The sequence below is a fragment of the Spizellomyces punctatus genome (genome assembly GCF_000182565.1).
Source record: "Spizellomyces punctatus DAOM BR117 chromosome Unknown supercont1.5, whole genome shotgun sequence".
In the NCBI taxonomy this organism is placed as follows: domain Eukaryota; kingdom Fungi; phylum Chytridiomycota; class Chytridiomycetes; order Spizellomycetales; family Spizellomycetaceae; genus Spizellomyces; species Spizellomyces punctatus.
Window position 1 is genome coordinate 770055 of NW_015971541.1, and position 16870 is coordinate 786924.

General features: G+C 47.6%; 8 protein-coding genes across 9 annotated transcripts; 4 read left to right on the plus strand and 4 right to left on the minus strand.

The window, feature by feature from the left end:
- Positions 1-594: 594 nt before the first annotated feature.
- Positions 595-2082, minus strand: SPPG_03354 (uncharacterized protein). Its single transcript, XM_016751624.1, has 3 exons — positions 1278-2082; positions 853-1193; positions 595-776 (listed from the first exon to the last, which is right to left on the minus strand). The coding sequence occupies exons 1-3, from the start codon at positions 1943-1945 to the stop codon at positions 754-756; spliced, it is 1032 nt and encodes a 343-aa protein (XP_016609591.1). The 5' UTR covers positions 1946-2082; the 3' UTR covers positions 595-753.
- Positions 2083-3796: 1714 nt separating this feature from the next.
- SPPG_03355 (uncharacterized protein) lies at positions 3797-4501 on the plus strand. The gene is made up of 2 exons (XM_016751625.1): positions 3797-4187; positions 4250-4501. The coding sequence occupies exons 1-2, from the start codon at positions 3816-3818 to the stop codon at positions 4367-4369; spliced, it is 492 nt and encodes a 163-aa protein (XP_016609592.1). The 5' UTR covers positions 3797-3815; the 3' UTR covers positions 4370-4501.
- Positions 4405-5682, minus strand: SPPG_09108 (uncharacterized protein; the record flags this gene model as incomplete). The annotated part of the gene is made up of 2 exons (XM_016757263.1): positions 4405-5152; positions 5217-5682. 2 exons carry the CDS (start codon positions 5680-5682, stop codon positions 4818-4820), a joined length of 801 nt encoding a protein of 266 aa, XP_016609593.1. The 3' UTR covers positions 4405-4817.
- Positions 5683-5822: 140 nt separating this feature from the next.
- SPPG_03356 (uncharacterized protein) lies at positions 5823-7878 on the plus strand. Its single transcript, XM_016751626.1, has 6 exons — positions 5823-6077; positions 6146-6325; positions 6419-6595; positions 6684-6836; positions 6907-7034; positions 7107-7878. Exons 1-6 carry the CDS (start codon positions 6024-6026, stop codon positions 7456-7458), a joined length of 1044 nt encoding a protein of 347 aa, XP_016609594.1. The 5' UTR covers positions 5823-6023; the 3' UTR covers positions 7459-7878.
- SPPG_03357 (uncharacterized protein) lies at positions 7485-11290 on the minus strand. Its single transcript, XM_016751627.1, has 7 exons — positions 10179-11290; positions 9488-10093; positions 9022-9420; positions 8805-8955; positions 8608-8726; positions 7902-8543; positions 7485-7830 (listed from the first exon to the last, which is right to left on the minus strand). The coding sequence occupies exons 1-7, from the start codon at positions 11067-11069 to the stop codon at positions 7618-7620; spliced, it is 3021 nt and encodes a 1006-aa protein (XP_016609595.1). The 5' UTR covers positions 11070-11290; the 3' UTR covers positions 7485-7617.
- Positions 11291-11401: 111 nt separating this feature from the next.
- Positions 11402-13651, minus strand: SPPG_03358 (uncharacterized protein). The gene has a single exon (XM_016751628.1). The coding sequence runs from the start codon at positions 12975-12977 to the stop codon at positions 11631-11633; it is 1347 nt and encodes a 448-aa protein (XP_016609596.1). The 5' UTR covers positions 12978-13651; the 3' UTR covers positions 11402-11630.
- SPPG_03359 lies at positions 13553-15674 on the plus strand. Of its 2 annotated transcripts, XM_016751629.1 has the most exons (11): positions 13553-13778; positions 14035-14120; positions 14196-14272; positions 14352-14382; positions 14451-14590; positions 14648-14764; positions 14829-14941; positions 15004-15148; positions 15214-15281; positions 15345-15441; positions 15497-15674. In XM_016751629.1, exons 2-11 carry the CDS (start codon positions 14084-14086, stop codon positions 15614-15616), a joined length of 945 nt encoding a protein of 314 aa, XP_016609597.1. In that variant the 5' UTR covers positions 13553-13778; positions 14035-14083; the 3' UTR covers positions 15617-15674. The 2 variants fall into 2 exon arrangements, with proteins under 2 accessions (XP_016609597.1, XP_016609598.1); XM_016751630.1 differs by having other exon boundaries at positions 13553-14120.
- Positions 15675-15799: 125 nt separating this feature from the next.
- SPPG_03360 (uncharacterized protein) lies at positions 15800-16867 on the plus strand. Its single transcript, XM_016751631.1, has 4 exons — positions 15800-16141; positions 16211-16280; positions 16346-16393; positions 16458-16867. The coding sequence occupies exons 1-4, from the start codon at positions 15837-15839 to the stop codon at positions 16779-16781; spliced, it is 747 nt and encodes a 248-aa protein (XP_016609599.1). The 5' UTR covers positions 15800-15836; the 3' UTR covers positions 16782-16867.
- Positions 16868-16870: the final 3 nt, after the last annotated feature.

Sequence of the window (16870 nt, forward strand, 5' to 3'; positions counted from 1 at the left end):
CCAGGCTCCAAAGTTAAAGGTTTGTGACAACATTAAGTTTAACAATTATCATGACATGCAAAGGCTTCCCGTACGAAAAGGGTCACAAGGGCTAATCGAGTAATGGATGCCCGGAGCGGCTGAGCTGTCAACGAATTTTTTTTTTGGTCGATTTGGCCCCAGCAGACTTTGTGAATCGTCATTGTTCAAGGGATCATGAGCAGTCTAGCAGCGTAAATTGAACATTACGTCCAATTGCCCTCGGAAATGATGATACAAGTGTGACACTCAAGTGTAGCGGACCATGCTGCCTTTGTCACTCAGATACACACAATCGCAAGCCCTTGGCACTGGACCAGATTTCTTGTAAAATATGTGTGGCGTGGAGGGAGAATCCCTGCCGCTGCGCAAGCACATTTTCAGCCGAGCGGAGCTACCATCTGTCTTGCCAAGGGCTGGCCGTCTGAGCTTTCAAGGTATTGTCGACGTACCGAATCCAGGGACAGGGCAAGATCCAGGTGTTGACTAGGCTATCCAGTAACTGAAGACGGAGTTTAATAGCTACCATTGCAGCACAATAGAGAAACCTGCGGTAGAGCACAAAAATCATTCAAAGCCACGGACTCAGTAATAATTAGCACAATAAACAATGGACTTCTGTATTAATGTTTCCAGAGAAGAAATAGAGTATGTCTACGCCCAATTCGGAGACTAGAGAGGAGGAGTCTGGTCCATTTCAAAGTGGTAACAGAACGTTGACGAACGTCGACCTCATTAGGCTTCCATCGAAGTGGTATCTATTGGCAAGAACCAATTAAACCGTCAGTCAAAAGCTAACACAAAAACGTAGCTAACGACTCGTCCGATACTCACAATCGTACTCAATCGTGGGCAACACGCTTGCGACAAACTTTAAAAACAACATCAGGTACTGGTCCACACGAAGCTCCTTGCCACCTTCCTCGGCCCCGCTGTCGACAAGCCGATCAATGATTTTTTTCATTACATTGGCATGTTTGCAAGGGTGGATGGAGGCCATAGAAACAAGCTCGTGCGGGTGAGGTTCGATTGTAACGGTCTTTTGCGCGTGGTCCTGGGAAATGTCTTCAAATATTTGGCTAGAGGTAAGTGGCCGCCGTTGTTCGTCGTACCCAAACAGCCAGACGCGTGGCGTTTGGTAATATTTGTCATAGGTTATTGAGAGGTCATAAGTTCTAATTCGTGCATATAAGATGAGGCAAGGTGAAGCACACTTTTGACTTGCCAGGCTTGATGCCGGCAGCAAGGGATGGTCTTACCGTGTTTTTAGAATCTTATCATTTGGTCCAGATCCTGTATTGTGGTTCTCGGGTGCTCTTCTTACTTCTGCAGAAGTTGGCAATGCCGCCGGGTCCTCCTCCTCCACCACACCCATCCCATCTTCTTCGTCCATATCTGGGATGTCATCAAAGTCTGGGATTTCCTCAGTCTCTGCATTAACCGCATCCGGAACCGGTGCTGCGGTACCCTTGTGAACGTCATCTATTCGCAAATGTTTCATCTGGTCGTTCACAACCTCCGCATTCACATCATCTTGCTCCCCTTCTTCAATCTCGCCTATCACTAATTGGTCCTCGCCAGCCGCTTTTCCATCTCTATTGGAATGGGTCGCCACCCATCCAAAATCCCCCTCGCCCTCGACTTCCATTTCGTCTTCATTGGCCACCTCGCCATACTCCTTTACACGTTGCAGAGAGGGGACATTACGGGTTATAAGGTATTGCTTATCTGCCGGGAGGTAGTCGCGGCGTTTGGACGGCTCGCCAGCAGCCCACGACCACGTGGGACACTTGTACACCAGGAAATCGCCTGCCAAGATAAATTCTTCGGGAGTTAAAACTCCCGTTTCTTTGAATTTCGATGTTTTGAGTATAGGATTCAGGTACTCGCGAGCAGAGTGAAAGAGTGAGTGAAACGTTGTCGTCATGTTTTGAGGCCCACAGAAGCCGAAGAATTGGTTAGCCTGAAGATGTTCAAATGGTGCCAACGGTCTTTATGAATGTTGAAATAGGTTCAAAAAGCCTAAATGTCCTTAATACAAGCGCAGATCTCTCCGTCAAAGTTGGTATCTGCAATGTATCGTCAGCCATGCTGCTTGGGTCAGTCACCTGAATTAGTGTGGTTGGAATGTATATACCATGTCCATTGCCCATCAGTAATAGGAAAAGATATCGACTACGCTATCGTTCTCGCCTTTGCGAGTTCTTTAAAGTCAGAAGCAATATGTCAAATACGACGACGACAAGACTGGATCGCTGGGCGCTTGTTAATAGGACGATAGGGCCTACGGTGTTCACCACAACTGGACTCTGCATCGAATCAGGCCTTGCTTACGCGGTCCCGGACACGTGAACGCATCGACGGAATAATGGTCACCAACTCGGCCGTCCTGCATGTGTGCTTCTCCTAATCAAAACTTTGGACAACGACAAGACTGGCCAACCTTGATAACAGACGCACTGGACAGTGGTGTTTTGGAGCTCTCCTTGTGGTTAGTAAGATGTCTAGTCGCTTTCTTACTATTTTTACGAGCTCTTACCTTCTGCCAGACGGAGACTTTGTTACGCTTTGCCGTTCCTGGACTGCCTGGGATTTCTAGACTGACCCGTCGTCGAAATAGCTGTTCATAACCGTATTTCAGACTATAGTCCTTGCTTGAGCTCCTACCAGCTTACTGCAAGTCTCCTTGCACCGTCTTGCGGTTCCCGAACCAGCCCCAGGAACTCTCAAAATGTCGATAAAAAAGATGCCGGCACCTGCCATCCGCTCGTTGGCTTGGAAGTACTTTATAGGAGGCTTCCTCTGTCTACCATGGTTATGGTTGGTCAATTTTATCTATGTGTATCCTGAAACAAAGCGAAGAAAAGACTTGGACAAGACGGTTCGGCATTGTACGTTTGTGCATACGAATGCATATGTATTGTGGATTGTCATGTACTGATTTTTATTTTCCCTGCACCTTCCTCTGGTATGGTTATAATGGCCAATCAGTGACGCTTGCATCTCTAGCAGGATCAGTCTTTTTCCTGTGTGCTATTATAGTTTGGCTCTCTGTCTTCCTAACGCAACGAACAAAATGGGGCAATGCCGGAGATCGCATATCGATGAACGTGCCGCTGGGCATGTAAAGGTCGTTGATATTGTACATAGATTGGGGCTGGGATTTGTATTTAATAAGTCAAATATGTGCATACCACTGCAGTGCTACCACCAGTTCTTAGTGTTTTGCTGGGCGTTTTAGCCACGCAAATGATGATATTGCTGTCAGGCATATGATTTATTGATATCGCGCGAGGGCTTCAGATGAAGTCGGAAGTCTCTGGCATTTTCGTGTGGATGGACACAAAATGAAGGGATATACCTTCGATCGGCTTCTTGAAAAATCTCAGGTACACTTAGATACTCTCTTTCATTAAAAGTCGCCCATTGTTTTCCATGACTCCAGGATGAGTGCGCTGGTACAGGCACTTCACTCTCCGGGCAGCGGAGGCCCGTCCATTTGTTACGGGATGCTACCACTGCAATGGGAAAAATGGTGTCATATCTTTCAATTTTATCATATAAGTAGATTACTCTTGGCTCGTATGGTGGTGGTAGTGCCATATGCTTGCTTTTGAGGAGTTGCTGCGTTTCTACTTTGCATACTCTTCGCGAGCAAGCTAGTCAAAAGTCGCCAGCCAAAAGCCGTGCTGACCAAACGTTGATCTCATTTATCCACAAAAGGGTAGATTATGGAGACTTTTGTTGTTTCCGACTCTGCTTTCAACTTTGCGTTTACCTTTTAGCGATCTTCAACAATGCTCCGACAGCTACTTTCCAGAACTTCCACCCGACCTAACGGCGTCACTCGGTATACCTCCTTCCACACATCACGCAATACGCGCGCTTACAACCGTCCTCGTCACCATTCCAACCAGCACATACAACCACCAGAAGACGCTCCACCACGCATCCTCCTCTATATCGTCGGGGGTTATTTTGCTGTTATAAATGCTGGTGCGGTCGGCCTTTTTTGGTATGACAAGAACCAAGCCCTCAAACGTGGGTGGCGTGTGCCAGAAAAGCAGCTGCAGTTGACGGCGTTACTTGGCGGCTGGGTGGGTGGATTATGGGCAATGAAAACGTTCAGGCATAAGACGGTGAAGCAGAGCTTTCAGCAACCTTATCTGGTAAGTATTGTATCTCAGGATTGTGGGATATTTCTTGTATAGCGTCTAAGACTTTCTATCAGTTATGCATGGCAGGCAACATTGTCGCGTGTGTTGGTGGGATCGCGGCTTGGAGATTCAACCCCAGTTTTAGAACGGCAGTAATCAAAAGTTTGGGCCGACAATCTGCTCACATCCGATGAAATTGGACTGGTGGCTATGGAGATTGATAACATATCGGCAGAATACTCGGCAGAGCAATAGTATATTAATAGTGTTAATACAAATTCAACATCGATGAAAGGCATGTCAAATCTGAACCTAGTCTACATCCCGTTGTTGCAGAATATCCATTGCAATGGTGTGCGTTCAGGTTTCTCCAACGCTCAAGTCGCCTTTCATTCGACCAAAATGACATGATGATCGATTGGTTGTACGTTTGCCGCGGGTGCTCCTCCAAAACGAGCAAAAAACATGCATCTCCAGCAAATAGCGAGATAGTCACATACGCCCTGCATATGTACCCAACATGGCACACAGACCCACTACTGCCAATCTTCTGTAATCCCATCCAGAGTCACTCCGGCGGCCACCCGCCATCGCCTTGTATGTCATGTGATGAAATGTAAATGTGCCCAGCTAGTTTTCGCTCTAATACGACAATAGTTTGTTGGGATCCACTAGCTTCCTAGCCATATGTGCGACCTTTATACCGCAACTAGACTGTTCCCAATGTTTCATGACTGCAGATAGCACTTTGAATCGCATGTCGCAATTGGCGCATCGGTAGTCGGCAGGCTCATGCGACACAAGATGACCATTGAGGGCTCTAAGAGTAGAAAACTCACGGTAGCACATGGCACACTCATAAGCGGAGCCGTTCCAACTGCGTTCGGTGGCATACTGAGGTACATCGATATCACTGGGGCCATTCGTAATGCGAGGAACGAGGAGGCTTCCTTGTAAATTGAGCTGCCTTTCCCTTTCTGAAAGCAAGTGATCTCGAGTTAATATGGCATCATAGTCTCCGACCGAAGCTGCGTAACATACTTTGAACAAATTGCTTCACTTGCTTACGTCCGAAGCGCTGCTGGGTACAGACGCCACTCTCAACGTGTCCAGTCAGTGCCGACAAGGTGCTGAAAGACTTGTTGCAGAAGGGGCACACGTTAGTCTTTGGCCTGTGAACACTGCTTTGCTGATGCTGAACGCGAGAGTGGACGCTGCCAAAGAGTTGTCCACAAATGGAACAATGCAGTTCGACATGATCTTCCAGGTCGGACGCATATGAATACTGTTTATCGCAGTACCGACAAACATGGGTGTGTTTGTCCTGTCTGTGGTTCTGCAGGGCTCGGGAAGAATTGAACGTACGATTGCAATCGTTGCAAGGGAAGGTGTGCACGGTATTCCAGTGCTGCTCACGAGCGCGCCAGTCTACAAAGTACCGGCCACATTTCTCACAGTATCTATCGTCGTCGTCATCCTCTGAGGAAGAGTAAGAGTAGTAACTCATTGACGTTGACGGTGCCGCAAATTCCTTGCTCGCCGAGCGAATGAGTCATGGTCCTCAAACCACATTATATCACGTGCTATGGTTCTGTCACCACTCGAATGCAGAGTCAAATCGAGCATTGGATCTGCAACTGAAAGCAACTGGACGTACGTAACAACGGAAGCAGCAGTCGTGCGGGGAGGACGACCAACGGCGACAAAGTTCTTTGGAAAACTACGAGCAAACTTGCTGGGACTACTACTCGTTGGGTTCTGTGCGGCACGTCTCCCAAAAGCCACGGCTTACCGTGACATTCTCTTGTCATCCCATCACGTTTCTCCCCTGTGATCTCGCTATCCACAATGAGCTTTGGTCTAGGTTCAACCGTAGCTGCGACCCAAAATAAGGACGTAGAGGTAAATATTAATATCTAATAGGCGCGTGTACGCTTCCCAATAGAGTGCTCACTATTTTTTTTTTGCAGCTCCCACAACCGCCGAGTGATAGTGTGTCCGAGCTTTCCTTTTCTCCCAAGGCCAACTATATTGCCGCTAGTGCCTGGGATAATCAAACCCGGATCTGGGAGATTGGACCAAATGGTCAGAGTATACCTAAAGCTGCAATACAGCATGAGGCGCCAGCTCTTTGTGTGGATTGGTCACTGGTAGGTTCTCAAGATTGGTTTCTTGATGGAACCCGTTGCGGCTAGCATGACCTGGCCTGATCTTGCACTATGGCTAATTTTTGTGACGCGTAGGACGGCACCAAAGTGCTTTCAGGAGGGTGTGATAAAGCTGGTCGTATGCTAGATGTCACCACTGGACAACAGGCCCAGGTAGCCGTTCACGATGCACCTATTCGAAGCTGTCGATTTGTCGAGGGTCCGGGCAATGCTCAGTTGGCTGTCACAGGTAGTTGGGACAAAACAGTTCGGGTACGTATGTTGGTAAATTGTTATTTTGACGAGAAGCCTCTAATAACAGTGCGATCTCAACCTCCATGATGTTGTTTTGGGGCAATAGTTTTGGGATCTCAGGCAACAAAATCCAGTACATGTCTATCAATTGGGGGAGCGGTGCTACGTGATGGATTCATCAGGTCCTTTGTTGGTGATTGGCTCGGCGGACCGAAAACTGCACGTGTTTGACATGAACAATCCCTCGACGCCTTTCAGAGTAAGAGCCCCTCGTTCGTACGCACGATCGCTTGAATGACTCTGGAGATGCTAATGGATGTCTTTTCCAGGTGATTGATTCTCCATTAAAATTCCAGACTAGAAGTATTGGATGCTTCACAGTCTCATCGAGTCCAGGGTTCTGCGTTGGGTCCATTGAAGGAAGATGTCAAATTCAATATATTGAAGAGAAGCAATTGTAAGTGGCCGAGTGATCTTGTACCTGTAGTAAATCTCCATGAACTATTTACTTATGCCGCCCTCTGCGCAGGAGTTCCTCCTTCTCATTCAAATGTCACAGAGTAGACAAAGAAGTGTACAGCCTCAACGCCATATCCTTCCATCCTACCTTTGGCACGTTTTCTACCGCCGGATCAGACGGAACCATTAACTTTTGGGATAAGGAGTCAAAGCAAAGGTTGAAAGCGTTCCCGTCTGTAGGATTCCCCATCACCAGCACTGCGTTCAATGCTGACGGTAGCATTTTCGCGTATTCCATCGGTTATGATTGGCATAAGGGATATCAGGAGCACCGCCCGGGGAGCAAGGTTGCTATTATGCTTCAGTCGGTGAATCCAAATGACATAAAGCCAAAACCCGCTGGTATAAAAACCAAACGGTAAACTTGGGAAAGGGATGAGCGACGAGATGGAACTTTCATTACGGCAAATATGTATTGTATGGAAAGAACTATGTACAGAAACCGGTAGAATATTGCGGTGGACAAAATGATTGCGTGTACAATGCTTTAAATTGCGTTGCCGCTTGACCTTTTTGTTTTTTTACCTCGCAAATGCATCACTTTCAACCCCAATACCACCACCACCACCACCAGAAATTTTCGTCGATACCCGATCGCCTTTTTTCTGCTGGTGTTGTTTCTTTGCCTCATAGTATTTTTTCTTTAGATCTTGCAGGTTCCTGTTGAGTACCTCTATCTGGTACTTGTATTCGTTGACTTGAGAGTGGTACATGTTTAGCTCCGATGCTAGGGCCTTGGATATTTTTTTGTTAGATTATTGTGAATAGATTTTGATACAGACAGCACACATGTAGGTATATTTACCTTTGATTCCCGAACTTTGGTCCTAACTGCCTCTCTGACTACTCGCAACTCTTCCGCGACTTCCGGCCCAGGCTGTCTCTGCAACACTTCCTTGATCTCTTTGTACAGTTTTTCTTTTTGATGTATAATCAACTCTTTTTCCACCACCTGCTCCGTTTTGGCCAACAACCGCTTCTGGAGGGTTTGAATTTTCGTGACGAGTTCAAATGTGGAGGGATCTGATCCGGCCAGTTTCCGCCATCGATGAATGTTGAGTGGGGACGCCAATTCCTCTTCAAGAATCTTGACACGGGTACGTTCCCGGAGGACGTCACGTTGAAGTCTAAAGATTTCTGAACGAAGTCCGTCGAGATTTTGGGTTTCGACTTGTAGTATGGCCTTTTCGCGACGGAGTTTTTTGATTTCGAGTTTGCAGACTCGGATGTCTTGCAGGCGTTCACGGTATTGAAGTTCGCCTTTGTGGAGGGTTGAGGTTTGGATTTTGATTTTTTCATAAAGAAGGGAGAGTTCATCGTTCCGACGGATGAGTTGGGTACCCAGAATGTCTCGCTCTTGGATGAGGGTTTCATAGTCTTTCTTTTGGCGGAGTCGGTCAGCATCCGCTGTTGATATAATGTGACGGAGTTTGTTTTCTTCGGATTGCTATGGTCGTTCGGGTGCATGAGGACATGGGGAGTAAAGTGCGCTCAATGAGATGATGGTTTACCTGGTTTTGGATCATTTGCTGGGCATCTTCATATTGTTGTTGAAGCTTGCCAATTTGGACTGATAGTGCCTCCTTCTCTTTTTCCAGTTTGGAGTGCTCAAAGTGTTCTTTAACGAGTGCTGGTTTATTGTACAGGTGTTAGCCAATTCAACTAAAACTCATCAGCGTTCTCATCCATGTGTGGTAAAGATGCTCACCAGCTTCTTTATTGGCAATCTCCTCTTTGAGCTGCTCGATCTGGTGTGTCATGATCTTGAGTTTTCGCTTCATTTCGGTGATTTCGTCTTGGGTCTCCACAAGGTTTTTGGAGTAAAGATTACGGTCCGCCCGAACGTTTTCGTAAAGCGTCTAGATTTGGTATTTCAATTAGTATGTGAATACCCACAATCTTGTCAATCCACAAGTCTTGCAAACCTGCTGTTCCTTCAATTTCCGTTCCAAGTCTCCAATCTTCTTTCGACAATCAAATAGCATCATCTCCCCAATTTTGACTTCTTCCTCCTTGCCCACCAGTTCCAAGCGAACTTTGCCAGCCTCATTGATATGTCTATCCCGATCTTTTTCCAGGGAGTAAATGAGTTTGCGCATCTTGGCGGCTTCGTCCTTGTATCCCATGATTTCTTGTTCAAGATTCCGTTTGGTCTGATCGGCGAGCTTGACGATGGTGACTTGTTTTTGGGTTGCCCCCGTGGCCTTTACGAAGTTCTTTTGCGCAATGTCACGTTCGCGGCTGAGAGAGTCGAGAGTTTTGTGGAGTTGGTCTAGGTCACGGCGGGCTGCTTCGAGGTCGTGAGAGAGGCCGTGATTGGCACCCTGTTGAAAGCCAGGGTGTGTGAGGTTTTTAATATTTTTCATCAGAAGAGCGCTCGATAGAACGTACCTTTAATTGATCTCGTTCGACTTCAGCTTCCAATTTCGCTTCCTCAATAGCCTTGATCCTCTTTTGCAGCGCATCCCGAACCCTCGCCACGCTTCGATACTCCTCCTTGTACTTTGTCAATTCCTCTTCCCAGCTCTTAATCTCCCCTGTCTGCTGCTGATTCTCACTCAAAAGTCGTGTGGTTGTCAAAACTTGCTCATCATACTCCTGCTGTAACCGGCCCAATCGTGCATTCATGTTTTCCTTGTCCTTTTCGCCCTTTTCGATCTTGGTGCGCTCCTCCTTGAGTGCCACTTCCAACTTTTGAATGGTTTCACGGAGCGCTTTGAGCTCGCCAACTTTGGTCGCCACGAGATCATCTTTTTTGCTGCACGTATCGACTGTTTGCTTGAGAACAAGTTCCAGTTTTTCTCGGGCACGGGCTTCGCGGTCTAGTTCAGATTTCTTTGTCGCGAGGAGGTCTTTGAGGGTGAGGAGTTCATGGTCGAGGGTGCCGCGCTCAGATACAAGGCGCTCGACTTTTGTTTGCAGGTCATCGTTCTCAGTGCGGACGTGCTGCGTTTCGGCTATGGTATCTTCATATTGCTTTTGTAGAGCCTCTTTAGCCTTTTGGCATTTATTGAAAGAGAAAAGGTATCCTTTGTTTACATTCTATTCTCATGCCGCACAACATCATAAGGCCAAACGTTACCTCTGTTAATTGCCGAATCTGTTCATCTTGCTGAATCTGAATTTCAATCAACTTGTCTCTTCCAAAATTGCTGTAGCCAGCTGCACCAGGCAATCCACCCGCCCCCGATGTCTCTGCCATCTGCTTTCTCAACTGTTCCACCTCCGTTTTCAAATTTGCAATCGCATTCTTTGCTCTGTTTTCCTTCTCGGTGGAAACTTCAACCATTTTCCAGGCCTTTCGAACCTCTTTTTTGAGCGCGGTGATCTGGCTCCGATCATTCTGACTGAGTTTAAGAGCGGCCTGGACTTTGGCTGCATTAGAAGAGAGTTCGGACGCAAGGTCTTTGCATTTCTTTACGAGAGACTTTTCGTTTTTCCGAGACTGGAGGAAAAGCTTGTGGAGCTTGTCATATTCGTTTCTTAGCCGGAGAAAGTTGGGATCTGCACCGGGCTGGCCGGGTATGGAAGGCTGGGCGGAAATAAAATCAAGGGTATTTTGGAGCTCGGCCATCATGGCGGATTCGGCTTCGGTTTCGACGGGTTGGGATTCGTCTTCCGTGGTAGTTGGTTGTGCAGGTGGGAAGGTATCTGACGAATCCTCGAGTTCCCCGGTTTTTTGAATGACTTCATCGCCGGCATTCTTGGATGTGTCAATGATCGATCCCAGAATGGATCGAGCAGTTTCGGTTCTCTGTTCTTCATCTTCTTCCTCCTGATCCACTTCACTTTCAAGATCTTGTTCGCTTAGAGGCTGGTCGTCGTCATCGCCATCTTCGCCCTCACCGGGAGCATCGGTCTCTTGGACTGCATGGAGGGATTCTGTTGTTGAGGGCTCATGCTCCTCGGTTACACCTACGTTCAACGATTCACTTTCTTCTTCCCCCACTTCATCGTCAAAATGATCCGACATTTGTAGTGTATTTTGGGCACTCCTTGTGTATGTAGCGAGTTAAAATCCTAGTGTGCACCCAGATTTCCAAATCCGATTATCTAATCCAGGGCAAATGATCCCAAGCACCAGACATGCTCTATCTCCGTCGGATATATTGGAAAGGGGATTTAAAGGAATATGGTTTTACTCAGATCCTGGTTTAGATTGATTGCAAGTAAGTTTGGTATAGCTTGAGGAGAAAATGGTCCAGTCTGGCTGACGGAATCAGCGACTCCGACCGACGCGGCTTTTTTACCCAACGACACACAGATCAGAGATTTACAAAATGAACAAGAACGCTGTAGAGCCAATTCCAAAAGCCACAGGGTATATTCAAAAGACGGAAAGAAACTAAAGATATGATACATACATAATTTATACAGACAACTCCACAACACTACATGCACCCAGGTTGCGACAACCAAATCCTAAAATCATCTGGGTTTGAAAAATATCCGTGCCAGATAAAACAGAAATGATGAAACAAGATCTATAGGAAGACTACATGAAAAGATGAAGGAAGACGGCATCAATCAGAGCTTAGCGCCTTCTTTTAGAGGATGATCCTCGCCGCGTTGAGGACCGTCTGGGTCCCGCTGCCGATTGCACCTCCCCGCCCGATTTCAACCTCGCTTGCAAATACCACGGCAGCTTCATTTCCTCATCAGGATGCGCATTAATTCGATGTCGATTGCAATCGTATTTACGTGCAAATGTCTCGTGACACCATCGACAATGGAACGGTTTGAGTCCCTCGTGGACTTCGCCATAATGTGTTTTGAGGTTATATCGGCGGGCATGGGATGATGGACATTGCCGCCATGGACAATGGAAGCGTTTGTCTCTTCCTTCGGGAAGTTTAATGATGTTGTTTGTGCGTTCATGTTTGGGGAGGGCTGAGGAGAAGAGCTGTTGTAGCTTTGGTATCGTGATGCTGTTTGAGTACATTGCGTTGAGGTCAATGTGATCCGGGTCGATGATGGAATCAGATTCGTTGTCATAGGAGGGTATGCGTGGGGAAAAGGTATCAATGCTCGTGGGTGCTGGTGAGGGAAGACTGCTGGATGACGTGTCGCTGTAAGAAGGCCTCCTTTGAGTTGCAGTGAAATGGCGTTCTGGTGTTGAATGGACGGGCGTCGATGGTGCTGGTGAGAGTGGTTGCACGTTTATTCCTTTATCAGTTGCGTGCCCGATGAGGATGGATGGTGTCCGCTCCAGTACGGGTGTGGAAGGTTCGAGTTTTAGGATGGGACTGTCCCAAGAGGTGAATTGATTCTGGAGATCCTCAAGGGGCTGTATGAGCGGTGTCTGATCGGGCTCTTGCTTCAGTGTCCCTTGCAGTGTTCCTTGCTGTTGCTCTAGCTGTTGCATGGCACTCTCTTCTTGCTGCTGGTAGAGCGAGGCAAAGAGAGCGTCAACGTCCGCGGGATCAGGGTCCATTGGCAAGTGAGGCGAGCCAAATGCACTCTCCATTGTCGGGCTGGTGTCAGAAGTAAGAGCGGGAGGCGACGTGGCAGTCAAGAGCTCCTGAAGCGGGTCCGTTGGAGTAGGCGCACCGATATCCCAGTGTTGCACGTTGTCCACACCAAAGCTTTGAGGATCGAGAAATGTATCCCACTGCGAGAAATTATCCGCCGTGGCTGCGGGAGCATATGCATCAGGTATGTGAGAAGGGAACGACATGATCCAGTCCTGCAAGTAAAGAGGATCGAGCGACGACCACTGGGGATCCGTTGCAGTGAGCGGGATGCCCGCAACGTTTCCTTCTTGCAATATCTTTTGGGTCGGGAGGTAGTCTCCTGCACTCGGATTCTCCAGCTCGAGATCCGGATCACCGGTGGAAGTATCTGGGTCAAACAAGACAAAGTCGGCGTTTCCGTTGTTCATTGTATGTTATGCAAAAAAAAAAAGTGTTGTTGTGGTGGTGGTTGATGGTGGTGGTGGATGAAAAGACAAATTAAAAAAATAGGAAGAACGAGGAAAACTGCTGCTGCTGCAAGTCCTTTATATCCTTTGAAATTCCCAATTTTTTTTTACTAAAACCAAACCCTTTTCCCAAGTATAAATGCAAACTTCCGAAAATAACAAATCCCTTTTTCCTTCCATTCCTCCTCCACACATCGAACATTTCCTTTAAAATACGTGGCCATTCGTTAATGGGGGGGAGCAAGTCACGTATTGGAAATGTCATCGGTCTTTTGATGACACATCCACATGCGCCACGCTTTGCCACGCGATTTGTCATGCGGGTGACACCCAGAAGGGACGTGCGGAAGAGGCTTGACGCTTCTTGGCTTGACCAGATGTTTCTGTCGGTTTTTTTTATAAACGGATAAGGTTTTGGCCCACCCCCGGCTCTTTCGTCGGAGCATCTCATTTGGGGATGCAACTGTCGGAAGATCCGCAACCGATCGGCTTTCCATAACAGAGTTTGCATGAATCAGCCTTGCCCGAGCATCGCTACGATACAAAATTCCTTCAGGTAACGGACTTGCGGAAGAGGCTTGACGAGATGATTCTGTGTTTTTTTTTATAAAGGATAAGGTTTTGGCCCACCCCCGGCTCTTTCGTCGGAGCATCCTACTTGGGGTGCAGCCGTCGGAAGATCCGCAACCGATCGGATTTTCATAACAGAGTTTGCATGAATCAGCCTTGGCCGAGCAATGCTACGATACAAAATTCCTTCAGGTAAAGGGGCGCTACAGAAAAAGGGCTGGGCGCTAGTAGAATGGCCCGGGCGCTCACAAAAGGTCCTCACCGCCTCTTCCTTTCACCAATCCTACGTGGCAATGTTCGTATGGAAATTTCCAACGTATTCCTAGTGTCTGCTGTCCATTGGGGGCTTTGCCAAGAAAAGTCCGTCTCCACAATTTCATGATGAGACATGACGACGTTCGTGTCACATGACTGCGCGTGAAAGCGTGACTCATGCTTTGCATCCCAGGGCATTCCTTTGGGAAATATCGCAAGACACAAATCTCTCGATCTAGACCATGGTGCCTTTAGAAATCACTCCGTTGAATAATGCAGGTGGGCACGCTTTATCCCACAGTGTCTCATTTAGGATGGATAACAGCCTGACCCATTCTGTCTATGGGTGTACAGACTGGAAGCCGCAGGCTCGGCTTGACAAGCTTCAGCAGCAACATCCAAATGCCTCCCTTCCCGTCTTGGTCATAATGGTAGGTCGTTAGGGTAACCATGCACCGTGAAAGGAACTTCCTCCCATTACCCGCTGACACTATATGTTCCGCATTCTAGGCCTTGCTGGACATTATGAAAGACAGTAAAGGTTGGTGGAGGATGGAACTTTTTGGAATTGTGTCTGGTTCGCTCAACCGGAAACTTGGACACAACCAGCCTCTTCTACATTCGAGTTTCTGGAACATGCGAAAGCAGCCACCACTGCTTTCAAGCAGCTGCCCGAAAAGAATGCCTCCATGATCGCGGGCGCGGACCTGTTTCTTCACCCGTTAAAGACACACTCGGAACACATTCGAGTACGTAAGTTCCGATGCACCCTTTGACAACCGTACCTGACTCGAGATCTGTGATAGGACGTTGAGGATTGGAAAAAGAGCATCTTTGCTCTTTTCGAAAAACGCTTAGCAGAGTACGCCAAGTTTAGGGAAAGGGCCGCAGACAAAGGGCTCCAATTTATCAAGGATGATGCTGTGAGTAATGATCCCATCTCGTGTTCCACGAGTGTCTGAAAAAGGAGCTGATGGCTGGAACTAGGTTATTTTGGTGCACTCATATTCCCGCGCTGTGATGATGCTACTGCAAAAAGCCCGGCAAGGGAATAAGCGATTTAAAGTGTTTGTCACGGAAACGAGGCCAACGACAAGTGGGTAAGCAATTCTTGCATCAAGATATTAGCGGTTGAGGTGTGCATAATTAAAAAGTACCACAGTACGAAGGCCGCGGTGGAATTGAGGGCAGCAAATATTCCAGCAGAATTAATTTTGGATGCTGCCGTGGGATCCGTAATCGACCGAGTTGATATGGTTATTGTTGGTGCTGAGGGCGTTGTCCAGAATGGTGGCGTTATCAACCAGGTATGTATGTTGTGCAAGTTACTGCCCCTTTTCCGTCCGCGATCTCACGACAGATGTCCCTGTAGATTGGAACGTACCAAATCGCAGTTGTGGCAAAGGCAGCCAACAAGCCCTTTTATGCAGTGACCGAGCAGTACGTTGGAAAGGAAAGAGCACTAGGTACTAGGATGTCCAACACTAACACGGCTTTGCTCAGATACAAGTTTGTCCGTCTCTTTCCACTAAATCAAGAAGACCTTCCCATTGCGTCACCGCCATACTTTGCCAGCTCGGAGGACAGAAATACAATAGTGGTATGTGAAATATTGTTATATGTGGAAATGTTGCCCGACTGACGCTGTCCGTTAGGCGAAAAATCCACAAATAGATTACACCCCGCCACGGTATATCAGCCTTTTGTTTACAAACATCGGCGTCCTCACACCATCTGCTGTCAGCGAGGAGCTTGTAAAGTTTTACATGTCATGATTATCAATTGTACATTAATTTATCATATGCGCTTCTCTGAGTATTCTGGTCGTTTTGCCCGTTATTCAAAACCTTTGCTGATTTAACTGAGATCAACGCGTAATCAAAAGACAGCAGTCGTGAGTCATGGCAGCCATGGTAACGCCTTGACAAACTCGGGGTTTCGCGGTCTTTCAACCAGCTTCGCTGTGCTTCCCTGTCGTTCCCTTCAATTCACACCATGCTCTTCCGCGCCGCCTCCCGCTATGCATGCTCCCTTCGGCCCATGATGGCTATTGCCGCACGGGCGCAAGTCCCCCGTGCGCGAGCTTTCACAGTCACCCCTTTCGCTCGCATGAGCCAAGGAGTTGTGGATCGCGATCTTGAACAAAAGCTCGTAGAGGAACTCAAGTACGAGAAGGAACAAGTACAAGGTGAAGAGGTCCCGAGTTTCCTCAAAGAGTTCCAGAACAAGGGGATCTGGAAGGTGGAAGACAAGCCGGGAGAGAAGGAGATTTCATTGTCGAGAACTTTTGGCAACGAAAAGTATGTTTCAAGTCTTTTACGTTATCCTTACTTGTGGTAAGCAGAGGTTGATCCATTTGGGATTTTCAGGATCACATTGTTGTTCAGCACCGACGCGCTAGTTGAGGCTCAAGAGTTTGACGAGGGAGCTTCGGAAGAGGTACGACTGTCATTTCTGTGTATTGACCTTGTGGGCAAAAGCTGATGCGCGCACTGATCAAATAGGAGGAACGCACATTGCCAGTAAATCTTTCGGTGATCATTCAAAAGCAGGTAGGTGTCGAACCATATGGTGGATGTGCTCTCTACGCAATCTTCCTGATAATTTTGGCTCTAGTCCGGATCCACAGATCATGGTGCCCTAGACATCTCCGCCACCGCCCAAGACGGCTCATTTTTCATTGAAAGCGTTGCTTACAGCCCCTCTTCCTTCCTCGTCGTCGACCAAACTGCTGAAGGTGACTGGCAACGACGCGGCAGATTCGGCGGCCCCGTTTTCGCCGACCTGGATGACTCCCTCCAAGAATTGTTCCACAACTACCTGGAGGAGCGTGGATTGGATGAGAGCCTTGCTTCTTTTATTCCGCAGTATGTGGAACACAAGGAGCAGAAGGAGTACACTAGCTGGTTGGACAATGTCGCAAAGTTTGTTAAGCAATAGAAATGGGCCATAATCGCATATCGAATAGGATTTTCACATTTGTGCTTTTTTGCATTATAATATCGTGATGCTAGTGTGGTTTTGCACAC